This window comes from Anomaloglossus baeobatrachus, chromosome 10 (assembly GCF_048569485.1).
Source record: "Anomaloglossus baeobatrachus isolate aAnoBae1 chromosome 10, aAnoBae1.hap1, whole genome shotgun sequence".
NCBI classification, from domain to species: Eukaryota; Metazoa; Chordata; class Amphibia; order Anura; family Aromobatidae; genus Anomaloglossus; species Anomaloglossus baeobatrachus.
In genome coordinates this window covers 8,773,881-8,792,276 of record NC_134362.1, presented here as the reverse complement: position 1 = coordinate 8,792,276, position 18,396 = coordinate 8,773,881, and the positions used below count along the sequence as shown (strand labels likewise).

Below are 18,396 nucleotides of genomic sequence, written 5' to 3'. Positions count from 1 at the left end.
GGCGGGTACTTGCTGATAACAGTCACAGTCCCGCCCATAATCACTTGCCTGCGCACACGTCACCAGCAGTCACAGTGCTCAGTCCCGTGAGACTGGCACTGGGCATGCGCGGGGATGGCTGGAGCAGTGGGCGGCGTCCAAAAGTATGGAAATCAGCGATGGGGGCGGCATACAGGACCAGGGGGCAGAATAACGGCCATCAGGCTGCCCGCCCCCGTGTCTGATTTATAGAATCTGAAGCCAAAAAGGTACCTCTTTATAAACTCTTTTTTTTGGTCAGAAAGGGGGCCCAATAATAACAGGGACCTTTCTAGAATGCAGCCCACGAGCTGCAGAGGGGGAATCTGTTAGGTTTTAGGGGAAATTTCTGCTGACAGGTTCCCTTTAAATTTTGAGCTGGTTTATTGGAATTTCAAAAACCACAAGAGTCCAGCTTTGGACATCTGCTACCTTCATACATAGAAACAGTGTTTCCAGAGGCCATACCTTTACCTCCTGCACCACACCCTAAGGGGGAGATATGGTGAACAGATGTCCCACCCAAATCTTTAGCTGTTCACAAAAAAACAGCCATGTTAAAAGATGTTTAATCCTCTCAGTGCCTAGGATACTGGCGCTAACACCCAAATTCACATCACTGAGGCAAATAATCTCAGTGATACACATCTCTTGTATTTTACCAGTGACCATCTTACAATATATAAATATGTATATCTATTTGAGTAAACAAAGACACCTAGAAAATAATGTCAGTAAAAAGGTCGCAACTTCAAAACATAATTTTATATTAGTTTTGTTGTTGATCTATTCTATTATATTGTCAATGGTGGATCTTGTGATAATTACTGTATATAGAGGTGTTATCAGTCATTGTACAGGAGGGAGAGGAGGTGAGCTGTGACATCATCTACAACTAATGTACATAAAGATAAACAGCAGGATTTGTCCGCAATAGCGCCGTGGATAGGGACATAGTGGCTTTTATTCTTGTGCTCTTATACTACTATTCCTCTCCTTCTCGTTGCCTCCATAATACGATGCTGATAGGTCCCTTTAAATTCAGTCTCTGTGTTTTTTTTCTGCAGGTACAAACATCTGAGGGGTTTCTATACGAGATACTGAAGTCATAGTCCAGTCCCTGCGTCCAGAGAATTGCAGAGACTTCAGGGTTCACTAATAGGGAAGGTGGGAACAAAAGTGGAGATGTGCATAAAACATCCACAACCAAAAAACACCAAGTGGAAGTGGAGAGATTCTCTTCTCACCTGACTGTGGACAGATCTAAATGCTGCATGTGATCATACAAGAAAAAATATCTACTCGTCATATAGGTCGGACACAATATCATTATCAATGGAACAACGTGGTTTAGTCTGACAACTACAACTGTCCACTAAATGGCAGTATGCACTGCGGTATAGGTCAGACACTCCCATTTAGGACCACCAGATGGCAGCATGTAATGTTGTGTGTAATGCAATGCGCTGTTTTAACCCCTTCACTGCAGGGCCATTTTCCGTTTTTGTTTTTTACTCCCCTTTTTCCAAGAGCCATATTTGTTTCATTTGTCCTTTAATATAGACACATGAGGGTTTGTTGTTTCTGGGACAAGTTATACTTTTGAATGACACCTTTCATTCTGCAACATATTGTACTGGAAAACAGAAAGGCCCGCATTAAAGGAACAAAGACGACATATGATGTACCGCTGTGTCATAGGTCGTGAAGGGGTTACATCTGGTTTTGTGGTATTACTGTATGTGTTTGGTAAATGACGTGTGGTTCAGGCAGATGTAGGGTTAATATACCTGTATAAGACTCCTAAAATAGAACTGGAGAATAAAGTGGGCTTTACACGCCGCGATCTCGCTAGCGATCGTACCCGCCCCCGTCGGTTGTGCGACATGGGCATATCGCTGCCCGTGTCGCACAACCTCGCTTACCCCGTCACACGCACTTACCTGTCCTGCGACGTCGCTCTGGCTGGCGAACCGCCTCCTTCCTAAGGGGGCGGGTCGTGCGGCGTCACAGCGACATGACACGGCAGGCGGCCAATAGAAGCGGAGGAGCGGAGATGAGCAGGACGTAAACATCCCGCCCACCTCTTCCTTTCGCATAGCCGATGGAGGCAGGTAAGGAGATGTTCCTCGCTCCTGCGGTGTCACACTCAGCGATGTGTGCTGCCGCAGGAACGAGGAACAACATCGCTAATGAGAGGTAAACGATTTTTTGTTTCAGGACGACCTTTTCACGGCAAACAATTTTGCCCTGTTTTGTGATCGTTTAAGATCGCTCTTAAGTGTCACACGCTGCGATCTCGTTAATGATGCCGGATGTGCATCACTAACAACGTGACCCCGACGATAAAACATTAACGATATCGCAGCGTGTAAAGCCTGCTTTAATAACCAAAAAATATACAAGTATGGAAATGTTGTTGATCAAATTTCATCATACATGAAATAATTTCGTCGTGTCCTGTACGTGGTGCGCACAGTAGATCATGTCCAGTACGGGGTGCGCACAGCGGATCATGTCCAGTACGGGGGGCGCACAGCAGATCATGTGCAGTACGGGGTGCGCACAGCGGTACATGTGCAGTACGGGGTGCGCACAGCGTATCATGTCCTGTACGGGGTGCGCACAGCGGATCATGTCCAGTACCAGGAGGGTGCACAGCGGATCATGTCCAGTACCGGGGGGTGCACAGCGGGTCATGTCCAGTATGCGGTGCGCACAGTGGGTCATGTCCAGTACGGGATGCATACAGGGGGTCATGTCTAGTATGTGGTGGGCACAGGGGGTCATGTCTAGTATGGCTTTCAGGCAATATTTGTGGTGGATTTGGAGCATTGCCTTGTGAATGGTGGAGACGAAGATATCACGTCCCATCTTCACTCTGGATACAATGTATCACGTCATTCTTTCTCTCCAGATACAATGTATCACGTCACATCTTCTCCCTGCGTACAATGTATCATGTGACGCCTTCTCTCCAGATACAATTTATCACATCACGCCTGTACTGTAGACGACATGGCCGCTCTCTGTGGGAACCTTCTGCTCTGTCCTTATTCTTCTCATCATAATTCTCCAAGGCTCCGAGAGACGTCACATAATTATCTGATACTCACTCTCCAGAGACAGAAGAAATGAGAATTATAGTACGAGAAGTGAGAAGGATTGGCTCCTTCTAAGACGGACATGTCAGGATTTCACAAACACTCAAAGAAAATGTCACAACTCGTGAGAACGGTTTGTAGGAACGAGGCTTTACGGAGGAGGCCACAGATCAGATTCCTCTCCGCCGATCAGACACAATTTTACCATTTTATTTTCCAACATGAAATTAAAAAAAAAACAAATGAGATGAAAGTGATAATGGAGGCGAGATCGTCCGGCCGAGGGAGAAAGAGTTAAGTTCTGGCTCAGACCTGTCCGGTCAAAGAGAAAGTCTTCCAGGTTCCGGTGTCCACGTCGGTCAGGCTGAGCCTTGTGCAGTTCCAGAAGGAGAGGAACGTAAATCCTACACATTTCCATAGATCCAACCGGGCAGTGCATGAAGGTGATCGGAGGAGTCGGTGATCCAGATGGAGACGATATGATGGGGCAGATGATGAGATTGGGGAAAGAACGTGAACAGATTACGTGTGTGGGCAGAAGGGTAAAGAGAGGACTGGAATTAGGCAGATGATTGTCATGGGGCAGAGGGACGCAGTGGGGCAGATAAATGCGGTAGGGCAGAGGGTTGTAGTGGGGCGAGATGGATGCAGTTGGGGCGAGATGGATGCAGTTGGGGCAGAAAGTTGTAGTGGGGCAAAAGGATGCGGTGGAGCAGATGGATGCAGTGAGGCAGATGGATGCGGTGGTGCAGAGAGTTGTGGTATGACAGATGGATGTGATGGGTATAGGGTGGTGATGGGGCAAATGGATGCGGTGGGACAAATGGATGCGGTGGTTCAGATGATTGTGGTGGGGAAGATGGATTCAGTGGCGTAGATGGATGTGGTAGGGCAAAAGGATGCGGTGGAGCAGATGGATGCAGTGGGGCAGATGGATGTGGTGGTGTAGAAAGTTGTGGTATGACAGATGGATGTGATGGGTAGAGTGTGGTGGGGCAGATGGTTGCGGTGGTTCAGATGATTGTGGTGGGGCAGATGGATGTGGTGGCGCAGATGGATGTGGTGGCGCAGATGTTTGCAGTTGGGGCAGATGGATGCGGGTGGGGTAAATGGATGCTGGTGGGGAAAATGTTTGTGGTGGAGTAGATGGATGCGATGGGGCAGATGGATGTGGTTGGGCAGAGGGTTGCAGTTGGGGCAGATGATGTCAGCTACTGATCTACGATTCTACAACATGTCCTTTCTTTAATAAGAAAAACTTGGAAATTTAAAATACAAGTTAAAATTCTAAATCCACAAAGTTCTGGGGTTTTGGGTGGTGTATTCCGGCTGTGGTGCCGCTCCGTGCCCTCACGGCTTCTACTCCACACCAGTGGCATTCTTCTTCTCCTGCCAGTTCTTCTCCCGTTCCTGGAGTTCTCCTTGGGTGAAGGACGCGGGGCCCCAGTTCGTGATCATCCCGGGGTTTTTGGAACCTGAAAGAGACGTGAAGTTTTAGTTTCAGAAGCCATAAATGTGGAAATAACAAGGGAAGAAAACGCTGCGGACGTTCTGTGCCGATTTACTTAAGGTAAGAAGCATGTGCACCCCGGAGTAATGGCCGTATGACACCGGCCACCGCTCCTCACCACCTTCTCCTTACACTCACCTGGCTGGATTAGTCGGATTAACCCCTCATGCTGGGCCACCTTGTCCTTCCAGGTCCGGGTCTTACTTGTCGCCATTTCCAGGTTACTCTTAATATGCTGCAAAGAAAGACGAGAGATAAAGTAGATGAACGGCAGGAGGAGCCGGCAGAGCAGAATGATGGGGCTTTACAGCAGGAAGAGACGGCAGAGCAGAATGATGGGGCTTTACAGCAGGAAGAGACGGCAGAGCAAAATGATGGGGCTTTACAGCAGGAGGAGCCGATAGAGCAGAATGATGGGGCTTTACAGCAGGAGAAGCCAACAGAGCAGAATGATGGGGCTTTACAGCAGGAAGAGAAGGCAGAGCAGAATGATGGGGCTTTACAGCAGGAGGAGGCGGCAGAGCAGAATGATGGGGCTTTACAGCAGGAGGAGCCGGCAGAGCAGAATGATGGGGCTTTACAGCAGGAAGAGAAGGCAGAGCAGAATGATGGGGCTTTACAGAAGGAGGAGCCGGCAGAGCAGAATGATGGGGCTTTACAGCAGGAGGAGCCGACAGAGCAGAATGATGGGGCTTTACAGCTGGAGGAGCCGGCAGAGTAGAATGATGCGGCTTTACAGTAGGAAGAGACGGCAGAGCAGAATGATGGGGCTTTACAGCAGGAGGAGCCGGCAGAGCAGAATGATGGGGCTTTACAGCAGGAAGAGACGGCAGAGCAAAATGATGGGGCTTTACAGCAGGAAGAGACGGCAGAGCAGAATGATGGGGCTTTACGGCAGGAAGAGAAGGCAGAGCAGAATGATGAGGCTTTACGGCAGGAGGAGGTGGAGCAGAATGATGGGGCTTTATGGCAGGAAGAGACAGCAGAGCAGAATGATGGGGCTTTACGGCAGGAGGAGGTGGAGCAGAATGATGGGGCTTTACGGCTGGAGGAGGTGGAGCAGAATGATGGGGCTTTACAGCAGGAGAAGCCGGCAGAGCAGAATGATGGGGCTTTACAGCAGGAAGAGCCGGCAGAGCAGAATGATGGGGATTTACAGCAGGAAGAGATGAGAGAGCAGAATGATGGGGCTTTACGGCAGGAGGAGGTGGAGCAGAATGATGGGGCTTTACAGCAGGAAGAGACGGCAGAGCAGAATGATGGGGCTTTACGGCAGGAGGAGGTGGAGCAGAATGATGGGGCTTTACGGCAGGAGGAGGTGGAGCAGAATGATGGGGCTTTACAGCAGGAGGAGCCGGCAGAGCAGAATGATGGGGCTTTACAGCAGGAAGAGACGGCAGAGCAGAATGATGGGGCTTTACGGCAGGAGGAGGTGGAGCAGAATGATGGGGCTTTACGGCAGAAGCAGAATGATGGGGCTTTACGGCAGGAGGAGGTGGAGCAGAATGATGGGGCTTTACAGCAGGAGGAGCCGGCAGAACAGAATGATGGGGCTTTACAGCAGGAAGAGACGGCAGAGCAGAATGATGAGGCTTTAAGGCAGGAGGAGGTGGAGCAGAATGATGGGGCTTTACAGCAGGAGGTGGCAGAGCAGAATGATGGGGCTTTACGGCAGGAGGAGGTGGAGCAGAATGATGGGGCTTTACGGCAGGAGGCGGCAGAGCAGAATGATGGGGCTTTACAACAGGAGGAGGCAGCAGAGCAGAATGATGGGGCTTTACGACAGGAGGAGGTGGAGCAGAATGATGGGGCTTTACAGCAGGAGGAGACAGAGCAGAATGATGAGGCTTTACAGCAGGAGGAGACGGCAGAGCAGAATGATGAGGCTTTACGGCAAGAGGAGGAGGCAGAGCAGAATGATAAGGTTTTACGGCAGGAGATGGTGGCGGAGCAGAATGATGGGGCTTTACCCCAGGAGGAGGCGGCAGAGCAGAATGATGGGGCTTTGCGGCAAGAGGAGGAGGCAGAGCAGAATGATGAGGTTTTACGGCAGGAGATGGTGGCGGAGCAGAATGATGGGGCTTTACCCCAGGAGGAGGCGGCAGAGCAGAATGATGGGGCTTTGCGGCAAGAGGAGGAGGCAAAGCAGAATGATGGGGCTTTACCCCAGGAGGAGGAGACAGAGCAGAATGATGGGGCTTTACAGCAGGAGGAGGTGGAGCAGAATGATGGGGCTTTACGGCAGGAGGAGCCGGCAGAGCAGAATGATGGGGCTTTATGGCAGGAGGAGGCGGAGAAGCAGAATGATGGGGCTTTATGGCAGGAGGAGGCGGCGGAGCAGAATGATGGGGCTTTACAGCAGGAGGAGGAGGCAGAGCAGAATGATGAGGCTTTACGGCAGGAGGAGGAGGCAGAGCAGAATGATGGGGCTTTACCCCAGGAGGAGGCGGCAGAGCAGAATGATGGGGCTTTACGTCAGGAGGAGGCGGCAGAGCAGAATGATGGGACTTTACGGCAGGAGGAGGTGGAGCAGAATGATGGGGCTTTACGGCAGGAGGATGAGGCAGAGCAGAATGATGAGGCTTTACGGCAGGAGGAGGAGGCAGAACAGAATGATGGGGCTTTACAGCAGGAGGAGGTGGAGCAGTATGATGGGGCTTTACGGCAGGAGGAGCAGGCAGAGCAGAATGATGGGGCTTTACGGCAGGAGGAGGTGGAGCAGAATGATGGGGCTTTACGGCAGGAGGAGGCGGCAGAGCAGAACGATGGTGCTTTATGGCAGGAGGAGGCGGCAGAGCAGAAAGATGGGGCTTTACGGCAGGAGGAGGCGGCGGAGCAGAATGATGGGGCTTTACGGCAGGAGGAGGTGGAGCAGAATGATGGGGCTTTACAGCAGGAGGAGCCGGCAGAACAGAATGATGGGGCTTTACAGCAGGAAGAGATGGCAGAGCAGAATGATGGGGCTTTACGGCAGGAGGAGGTGGAGCAGAATGATGGGGCTTTACCCCAGGAGGAGGCGGCAGAGCAGAATGATGGGGCTTTATGTCAGGAGGAGGCGGTAGAGCAGAATGATGGGACTTTACAGCAGGAGGAGGTGGCAGAGCAGAATGATGGGGCTTTACGGCAGGAGGAGGTAGAGCAGAATGATGGGGCTTTACAACAGGAGGAGGTGGAGCAGAATGATGGGGTTTTATGGCAGGAGGAGGCGGCAGACCAGAATGATGGGGCTTTACGGCAGGAGGAGGCGGCAGAACAGAATGATGGGGCTTTACGGCAGGAGGAGGCAGGGTAGAATGATGGGGCTTTACGGCAGGAGGAGGTGGAGCAGAATGATGGGGCTTTACGGCAGGAGGAGGCAGAGCAGAATGATGGGGCTTTACGGCAGGAGGATGCAGAGCAGAATGATGGGGCTTTACGGCAGGAGGAGGCAGAGTAGAATGATGGGGCTTTACGGCAGGAGGCGGCAGAGCAGAATGATGAGGCTTTACGGCAAGAGGAGGAGGCAGAGCAGAATGATGAGGTTTTACGGCAGGAGATGGTGGCAGAGCAGAATGATGGGGCTTTACCCCAGGAGGAGGCGGCAGAGCAGAATGATGGGGCTTTGCGGCAAGAGGAGGAGGCAGAGCAGAATGATGAGGTTTTACGGCAGGAGATAGTGGCGGAGCAGAATGATGGGGCTTTACCCCAGGAGGAGGCGGCAGAGCAGAATGATGGGGCTTTGCGGCAAGAGGAGGAGGCAAAGCAGAATGATAGGGCTTTACCCCAGGAGGAGGAGGCAGAGCAGAATGATGGGGCTTTACAGCAGGAGGAGGTGGAGCAGAATGATGGGGCTTTACGGCAGGAGGAGCCGGCAGAGCAGAATGATGGGGCTTCATGGCAGGAGGAGGCGGAGAAGCAGAATGATGGGGCTTTACGGCAGGAGGCGGCGGCGGAGCAGAATGATGGGGCTTTACAGCAGGAGGAGGAGGCAGAGCAGAATGATGAGGCTTTACGGCAGGAGGAGGAGGCAGAGCAGAATGATGGGGCTTTACGGCAGGAGGAGGTGGAGCAGAATGATGGGGCTTTACCCCAGGAGGAGGCGGCAGAGCAGAATGATGGGGCTTTACGTCAGGAGGAGGCGGCAGAGCAGAATGATGGGACTTTACGGCAGGAGGAGGTGGAGCAGAATGATGGGGCTTTACAGCAGGAGGAGGAGGCAGAGCAGAATGATGAGGCTTTACGGCAGGAGGAGGAGGCAGAACAGAATGATGGGGCTTTACAGCAGGAGGAGGTGGAGCAGAATGATGGGGCTTTACGGCAGGAGGAGCAGGCAGAGCAGAATGATGGGGCTTTACGGCAGGAGGAGCAGGCAGAGCAGAATGATGGGGCTTTACGGCAGGAGGAGGTGGAGCAGAATGATTGGGCTTTACGGCAGGAGCAGGCGGCGGAGCAGAACGATGGTGCTTTATGGCAGGAGGAGGCGGCAGAGCAGAAAGATGGGGCTTTACGGCAGGAGGAGGCGGCGGAGCAGAATGATGGGGCTTTACGGCAGGAGGAGGTGGAGCAGAATGATGGGGCTTTACCCCAGGAGGAGGCGGCAGAGCAGAATGATGGGGCTTTACGTCAGGAGGAGGCGGTAGAGCAGAATGATGGGACTTTACAGCAGGAGGAGGCGGCAGAGCAGAATGATGGGGCTTTACGGCAGGAGGAGGTAGAGCAGAATGATGGGGTTTTATGGCAGGAGGAGGCGGCAGAGCAGAATGATGGGGCTTTACGGCAGGAGGAGGCGGCAGAGCAGAATGATGGGGCTTTACGGCAGGAGGAGGAAGAGTAGAATGATGGGGCTTTACGGCAGGAGGAGGTGGAGCAGAATGATGGGGCTTTACGGCAGGAGGAGGCAGAGCAGAATGATGGGGCTTTACGGCAGGAGGAGGCAGAGCAGAATGATGGGGCTTTACGGCAGGAGGAGGCAGAGTAGAATGATGGGGCTTTACGGCAGGAGGAGGCAGAGCAGAATGATGGGGCTTTACGGCAGGAGGAGGCAGGGCAGAATGATGGGGCTTTACGGCAGGAGGATGGTATTGAGCTGCACAGAGTCTATGGGCGAGCTTATGGCTGCTGATCTGGGGCCCGGGGTAATATCGGGGGAGAATGACCTCATATTGTTGCAGAGCTGCGATCCGCTCCTTCTCCAGCTGCTCCAGCTGCTGCATCGCCTCTTTCAGGGCTTCCTCCTTCATGGCCTGCATGGCCTCCAGCTCCTTCTTCTCTTCCTCGTTCATTTTGATCATCATCTCCTGCTCCTTGTGCAGATTTTCCAGCATCGCTCGCTTTGTGGCTTCTTGTTCCAGGAGCCTAAAAATGGAGGTAATATGTGATAAGTGGCGTCCGTCCCATCAGACTCCCGACCGCCGCGCAGCTGATGGGTCCCAGCAGTGTATTTACTCTTGAATATAGACCACCATAACTTTACCTGCCCTACAGTATCAGATCCGGAGCAGCCTGGACCCAACGCGTCCCCCACGGTTTTCTGTTCAGTGGCCATTTTTTCAGGAGCCGCAGCCATATTAGTCGTCACCCACTCAGTGACCAGGAGACAGCTTCAGCACCAGACTGTAACTATAGGGTGGCAACCAATATGGCGGCATCTTCTGCAGTCTTAGACTCAACATCACCCACTACAGGGAAAATGGGGTATTTCACGCAGAAGATGAAATAGATGGCCGTCCATTGTGTGTGCTGTGCCCAGAGAAGGTCCCATCATGTGCCCCCTCCCCTATGACCCTAGTGGGTCCTCACTGCGACTGCCCGCACACATACAACCACTGATATGAATGGACCCTGTAATACACCATATCCCCTGCGGGAGCGCTGCAGGGAGGCTGAACATTTACTGCCGCAGAGATTACAGCCCTGGGTCCGGTCAGAGACAGCCTGGAAATGCCCCCTCTCCAGGACCCCCTGCGCTGCGGCCTCCATACATACAGCCGTCCTCCTACACCAGGGAAACCATCAGTAAGCAGGCTGCTCGGTGGCGCGTACCTTGTCTGGAGCAGCCGCGCGTTCTCCTCCTCCTGGCGCGCCTGCTTCTCGTCGTCCAGCGCCTCCTGCAGCCGGTGATACATCTCCTCCAGCTCCTGCACTCGCTTCAGGTATTGCTCCAATTCGGAGGATTTCTGCGCCACCTGCTCCTCCATCTGCAGCCGGATCTGAGAATAAGGGGCGAGATATCAATGAAGAGGTTTGCTTCTGTCTGTGAGTCACCGAGATCTCTGCTGTCAGTGAATGGAAACATACAAATGAAAGGGGAGAAATGCCCCCGCGCCGCAGCCTTCTGTTATATGTGCCCCATTTTCAAGTGTATGTATATACCGCCGCGCTCTGTGTGTGTGTATATACCGCCACGCTCTGTGTGTGTGTATATACCGCCGCGCTCTGTGTGTGTGTATATACCGCCGCGCTCTGTGTGTGTGTATATACCGCCGCGCTCTGTGTGTGTGTATATACCGCCACGCTCTGTGTGTGTGTATATACCGCCACGCTCTGTGTGTGTGTATATACCGCCGCGCTCTGTGTGTGTGTATATACTGCCGCGCTCTGTGTGTGTGTATATACCACCGTGCTGTGTGTGTGTATATACCGCCGCACTTCATTACCAGCTGCTCGCGCTCCAGCTCCTCTCTGAACCGGTCCTGGAGCTCCATGTGGGTGTGGTGGCGTTTCTGCTCCTCCTGCGCGGCGCGGTCGGCCGCCTCCTGCAGTTGCTGCAAAAAATAATAAAGCAAAGAAAGTGTCAGATTATTTCAGATTGATCCCAGATTATGTGGGATGTCGCAGAGCTCCGCGCCTCTGGCCACGTGGCAGCTGGTGGGGTGGCCATATAGATCAGACCCATAGATCCGTGGCCCCGGGGCCACTCACCAGCCGCACTTGCTCCAGCTCCAGCTGCTTCATCTCGTTGGACGTCTGCAGCTCCTTCATCTTGCGCTCCAGCTCCTCCTGCTCGGCCTGGAGCTTCTGCCGCAGCGCCTTCCTCTTCTGCCGGGCGTCTCTGTGCGGCGAGGCGAGGCCCAACTTCCTCAGGTTCACAACAGTCTGAATATCTGAAGAGAAAACATTAAAGGGTTAATCCCAAGGTGACAAGTGATTGCTATTCCCTGCAGGTCACGTATGCTGATCTGAAGTACCAAGTGATTGTGCATGCTCATGATCTCAGTTATCTCTGCCAGTCCCAAGACTAAAAATAGCGAAGCACGGCACAACCACCGCTCCGGAGAACATGGGCCCCCCCGACATGAGAATTGTGAGGGTCTCAGGATGTACTGACCACAACATCCCAGACTCTGAGGGGTCATGGTGGCCAAAATATATGAGAAACACAAAACTGCGCTGTTACATTGTATCAGATAATCCTCTGTGAGACGCCCGGACTTCACCTGCGCTGTTACATTGTATCACATAATCCTCTGTGAGACGCCCGGTCTTCACCTGCGCTGTTACAATGTATCAGACAATCCTCTGTGAGACGCCCGGACTTCACCTGCACTCTTTCATTGTATCAGACAATCCTCTGTGAGACGCCCGGACTTCACCTGCACTGTTACAATGTATCAGACAATCCTCTGTGAGACGCCCGTACTTCACCTGCACTGTTACATTGTATCAGACAATCCTCTGTGAGACGCCCGTACTTCACCTGCACTGTTACAATGTATCAGACAATCCTCTGTGAGACGCTCGGTCTTCACCTGCGCTGTTACATTGAATCAGACAATCCTCTGTGAGACGCCCGTACTTCACCTGCACTGTTACAATGTATCAGACAATCCTCTGTGAGACGCTCAGTCTTCACCTGCGCTGTTACATTGTATCAGACAATCCTCTGTGAGACGCTCGGTCTTCACCTGCGCTGTTACAATGTATCAGACAATATTTTGTGAGACGCCCGTACTTCACCTGCAATGTTACAATGTATCAGACAATCCTCTGTGAGACGCCAGGACTTCACCTGCACTGTTACATTGTAACAAACAGGGCCGGGGTAAAGCTCTCCGCTGTCGGAGGAGTTGGGGAAGCCGCGGCTTCTGGACAGAAAACAAGCAGAAATCCAGAAATCCGTAAATCGGGACAGAAATTTACCGTCGGCTTTTTTGAGTCGTTTTCTTTTTAGTCTTTTGTTGATTGAGACTTTAAAGCCCCAAAATCTCCAAAATGGAGAAAGCGGAAAATGAATGATTCTCTATTTTTTTGCCCTTTTCAGAGGCAGCAGTGACCCTGGACGTGGCCCGTGGCATCCGCCCCGTGGCTGCGCTCACCTTGTATCCACTCCTGCTTCTTCTTCTTGTCGGAGGCGCTGATCTCGTAGCTTTTCTCTACACATTTCACAAGGAACAGACATTTCTTCCCTTCTCTGTCCGGCAACGACTGAAAGACAAGGACTATGTGATCAGTATGGAGGGGCACCCAGCTTTCCGCACACCCTGAATGGTGGGTGAATAGCGGCTGCATTCCTCCATTGCAGTGTCAGTCTGCGCTGCGGAGCTGGCGTTCTCGTGGTGTTGCGGCTCGTTACCTCCACGCAGCAGTTCGAGTCCAGGCTGATGTCCCCCTTCTTGTCTTTCAGGTCCTCGCTGATGTAATAGGACATGACGTTGGGTTTCAGGACAAACCAGCGCTCCGTCCAGTTCTTCCGCTTGTGGCCTTTCTTCCATAGATAACCCTGCGGCGAGGAACGAGATGTCACACGGTCCGACATTTATATCGCTACTTTCTTTCTAGATTATTACACAGTCTCTACATTCTGTCATTATTAGTAAAAGTGAAGTATTATCTAGAAAAATATTAAAGACTGAAAAAATATTAAAATAATGTGAAAAATGCCAAAAAGCTATAACCAGGTGCAGTGTGTGTATGTCACCAGCAGAGGGCAGCAGATCTATAACCAGGTGCAGTCTGTGTATGTCACCCTCAGAGGGCAGCAGAGTCTGCAGCAGATCTATAACCATGTGCAGTGTGTGTATGTCACCAGCAGAGGGCAGCAGAGTCTGCAGCAGATCTATAACCAGGTGCAGTGTGTGTATGTCACCAGCAGAGGGCAGCAGAGTCTGCAGGAGATCTATAACCAGGTGCAGTGTGTGTATGTCACCAGCAGAGGGCAGCAGATCTATAACCAGGTGCAGTGTGTGTATGTCACCCTCAGAGGGCAGCAGAGTCTGCAGCAGATCTATAACCATGTGCAGTGTGTGTATGTCACCCTCAGAGGGCAGCAGAGTCTGCAGCAGATCTATAACCATGTGCAGTGTGTGTATGTCACCCTCAGAGGGCAGCAGAGTCTGCAGCAGATCTATAACTAGGTGCAGTGTGTGTATGTCACCAGCAGAGGGCAGCAGAGTTTGCAGCAGATCTATAACCAGGTGCAGTGTGTGTATGTCACCAGCAGAGGGCAGCAGAGTCATACAACATATCTATTACCAGGTGCAGTGTGTGTATGTCACCAGCAGAGGGCAGCAGATCTATAACCAGGTGCAGTGTGTGTATGTCACCAGCAGAGGGCAGCAGAGTCATACAACATATCTATTACCAGGTGCAGTGTGTGTATGTCACCAGCAGAGGGTGCCAGAGTCTGCAGCAGATCTATAACTATGTGCAGTGTGTGTATGTCACCAGCAGAGGGCAGCAGAGTCTGCAGCAGATCTATAACTAGGTGCAGTGTGTGTATGTCACCAGCAGAGGGCGCCAGAGTCTGCAGCAGATCTATAACTATGTGCAGTGTGTGTATGTCACCAGCAGAGGGCAGCAGAGTCTGCAGCAGATCTATAACCAGGTGCAGTGTGTGTATGTCACCAGCAGAGGGCAGCAGAGTCTGCAGCAGATCAATAACTAGGTGCAGTGTGTGTATGTCACCAGCAGAGGGCATCAGAGTCTGCAGCAGATCTATAACTAGGTGCAGTGTGTGTATGTCACCAGCAGAGGGCAGCAGAGTCTGCAGCAGATCTATAACTAGGTGCAGTGTGTGTATGTCACCAGCAGAGGGCGCCAGAGTCTGCAGCAGATCAATAACTAGGTGCAGTGTGTGTATGTCACCAGCAGAGGGCAGCAGAGTCATACAGCAGATCTATAACCATGTGCAGTGTGTGTATGTCACCAGCAGAGGGCGCCAGAGTCATACAGCAGATCTATAACCAGGTGCAGTGTGTGTATGTCACCAGCAGAGGGCAGCAGAGTCATGAGGCAGATCTATAACCAGGTGCAGTGTGTGTATGTCACCAGCAGAGGGCAGCAGAGTCTGCAGCAGATCAATAACAAGGTGCAGTGTGTGTATGTCACCAGCAGAGGGCAGCAGAGTCTGCAGCAGATCTATAACCAGGTGCAGTGTGTGTATGTCACCAGCAGAGGGCAGCAGAGTCATACATCAGATCTATAACCAGGTGCAGTGTGTGTATGTCACCAGCAGAGGGCAGCAGAGTCATACATCAGATCTATAACCAGGTGCAGTGTGTGTATGTCACCAGCAGAGGGCAGCAGATCTATAACTAAGTGCAGTGTGTGTATGTCACCAGCAGAGGGCAGCAGAGTCTGCAGCAGATCAATAAGTAGGTGCAGTGTGTGTATGTCACCAGCAGAGGGCAGCAGAGTCTGCAGCAGATCTATAACCAGGAGCAGTGTGTGTATGTCACCAGCAGAGGGCAGCAGAGTCATACATCAGATCTATAACCAGGTGCAGTGTGTGTATGTCACCAGCAGAGGGCAGCAGAGTCTGCAGCAGATCTATAACCAGGAGCAGTGTGTGTATGTCACCAGCAGAGGGCAGCAGAGTCTGCAGCAGATCTATAACCAGGTGCAGTGTGTGTATGTCACCAGCAGAGGGCAGCAGAGTCTGCAGCAGATCTATAACTAGGTGCAGTGTGTGTATGTCACCAGCAGAGGGCAGCAGAGTCTGCAGCAGATCTATAACTAGGTGCAGTGTGTGTATGTCACCAGCAGAGGGCAGCAGAGTCATACAACATATCTATAACCAGGTGCAGTGTGTGTATGTCACCAGCAGAGGGCAGCAGATCTATAACCAGGTGCAGTGTGTGTATGTCACCAGCAGAGGGCAGCAGAGTCTGCAGCAGATCTATAACCAGGTGCAGTGTGTGTATGTCACCAGCAGAGGGCACCAGAGTCTGCAGCAGATCTATAACCAGGTGCAGTGTGTGTATGTCACCAGCAGAGGGCAGCAGAGTCTGCAGCAGATCAATAACTAGGTGCAGTGTGTGTATGTCACCAGCAGAGGGCAGCAGAGTCTGCAGCAGATCTATAACCAGGTGCAGTGTGTGTATGTCACCAGCAGAGGGCGCCAGAGTCTGCAGCAGATCAATAACTAGGTGCAGTGTGTGTATGTCACCAGCAGAGGGCGCCAGAGTCTGCAGCAGATCTATAACCATGTGCAGTGTGTGTATGTCACCAGCAGAGGGCAGCAGATCTATAACCAGGTGCAGTGTGTGTATGTCACCAGCAGAGGGCAGCAGAGTCTGCAGCAGATCTATAACCAGGTGCAGTGTGTGTATGTCACCAGCAGAGGGCAGCAGAGTCTGCAGCAGATCTATAACCAGGTGCAGTGTGTGTATGTCACCAGCAGAGGGCACCAGAGTCTGCAGCAGATCTATAACCAGGTGCAGTGTGTGTATGTCACCAGCAGAGGGCAGCAGAGTCTGCAGCAGATCAATAACTAGGTGCAGTGTGTGTATGTCACCAGCAGAGGGCAGCAGAGTCTGCAGCAGATCTATAACCAGGTGCAGTGTGTGTATGTCACCAGCAGAGGGCGCCAGAGTCTGCAGCAGATCAATAACTAGGTGCAGTGTGTGTATGTCACCAGCAGAGGGCGCCAGAGTCTGCAGCAGATCTATAACTAGGTGCAGTGTGTGTATGTCACCAGCAGAGGGCAGCAGAGTCATACAGCAGATCTATAACCATGTGCAGTGTGTGTATCTCACCAGCAGAGGGCAGCAGATCTATAACCAGGTGCAGTGTGTGTATGTCACCAGCAGAGGGAGCCAGAGTCATACAGCAGATCTATAACCAGGTGCAGTCTGTTTATATCACCAGCAGAGGGCAGCAGAGTCTGCAGCAGATCTATAACCAGGTGCAGTGTGTGTATGTCACCAGCAGAGGGCAGCAGAGTCTGCAGCAGATCTATAACCAGGTGCAGTGTGTGTATGTCACCAGCAGAGGGCAGCAGAGTCTGCAGCAGATCTATAACCAGGTGCAGTGTGTGTATGTCACCAGCAGAGGGCAGCAGAGTCTGCAGCAGATCTATAACCAGGTGCAGTGTGTGTATGTCACCAGCAGAGGGCAGCAGAGTCATGAGGCAGATCTATAACCAGGTGCAGTGTGTGTATGTCACCAGCAGAGGGCAGCAGAGTCTGCAGCAGATCAATAACTAGGTGCAGTGTGTGTATGTCACCAGCAGAGGGCAGCAGAGTCTGCAGCAGATCTATAACCAGGTGCAGTGTGTGTATGTCACCAGCAGAGGGCGCCAGAGTCTGCAGCAGATCAATAACTAGGTGCAGTGTGTGTATGTCACCAGCAGAGGGCGCCAGAGTCTGCAGCAGATCTATAACTAGGTGCAGTGTGTGTATGTCACCAGCAGAGGGCAGCAGAGTCTGCAGCAGATCTATAACCATGTGCAGTGTGTGTATGTCACCAGCAGAGGGCAGCAGATCTATAACCAGGTGCAGTGTGTGTATGTCACCAGCAGAGGGAGCCAGAGTCATACAGCAGATCTATAACCAGGTGCAGTCTGTTTATATCACCAGCAGAGGGCAGCAGAGTCTGCAGCAGATCTATAACCAGGTGCAGTGTGTGTATGTCACCAGCAGAGGGCAGCAGAGTCTGCAGCAGATCTATAACCAGGTGCAGTGTGTGTATGTCACCAGCAGAGGGCAGCAGAGTCATACAGCAGATCTATAACCAGGTGCAGTGTGTGTATGTCACCAGCAGAGGGCAGCAGAGTCTGCAGCAGATCTATAACCAGGTGCAGTGTGTGTATGTCACCAGCAGAGGTATAAAAAAAGCAACAATAAGAGGATAATGTCCTCCAAAAATCAAGTATTACTCACAGCAAGTTGGGCTGCAGTGTGTACATCGCCCTGGCCAAAAACTGATGCTCTAGCAGGATACAGCTAAACCCCCACTAAGTGAAGGCATCACAGGTGCAGGAGAAGCACATCACGCACACACCTCCATGGAATGGAGGGGAGGTGACTGCTAGATGATAAAACTGCACACAAATGGCTTGCATAGAGCGCTGTTCACATGCAGATGACACAGTCACAAACCCGCAGCCTATTAGGTAACGCCGTTCTATTAGATCAGGCGGGCTGCCAAGCCGTACTCCACTGTATATCATGCACGGACAGACACTCTACAATGCAAGGCCCAACAGAAAGGGGCCTGGCTGTATCCTGTACAAACAAAAAAATATGAGGTTTTTGTTGGTATTTATGGCCATAAAACGTAAGCCTACACCCTCGTCAAGGGACCTCATGTCTGTAGGTCCCTACACTAAATATAAAAAAAGCAGCCCAACTTGCTGTGAGTAATACTTGATTTTTGGAGGACATTATCCTCTTATTGTTGCTTTTTTTATATTTAGTGTAGGGACCTACAGACATGAGGTCCCTTGACGAGGGTGTAGGCTTACGTTTTATGGCCATAAATACCAACAAAAACCTCATATTTTTTTGTTTGTACAGGATACAGCCAGGCCCCTTTCTGTTGGGCCTTGCATTGTAGAGTGTCTGT

The 18,396-nt window shown here is 51.8% G+C and overlaps 1 protein-coding gene across 1 annotated transcript in view; it reads right to left on the bottom strand.

Moving 5' to 3' along the window:
• Positions 1–3,311: 3,311 nt before the first annotated feature.
• SWAP70 (switching B cell complex subunit SWAP70) overlaps positions 3,312–18,396 on the bottom strand; it is a 100,493-nt gene continuing 85,408 nt past the window's right edge. The window contains exons 5-12 of the mRNA XM_075327038.1: positions 13,184–13,330; positions 12,927–13,035; positions 11,533–11,714; positions 11,268–11,375; positions 10,654–10,820; positions 9,768–9,966; positions 4,771–4,867; positions 3,312–4,597 (exon numbers count right to left, since the gene is read on the bottom strand). Coding sequence (XP_075183153.1) covers positions 4,482–4,597; positions 4,771–4,867; positions 9,768–9,966; positions 10,654–10,820; positions 11,268–11,375; positions 11,533–11,714; positions 12,927–13,035; positions 13,184–13,330 — 1,125 coding nt within the window. The 3' untranslated portion in view covers positions 3,312–4,481. The remainder of the gene's footprint in view (positions 4,598–4,770; positions 4,868–9,767; positions 9,967–10,653; positions 10,821–11,267; positions 11,376–11,532; positions 11,715–12,926; positions 13,036–13,183; positions 13,331–18,396) is intronic.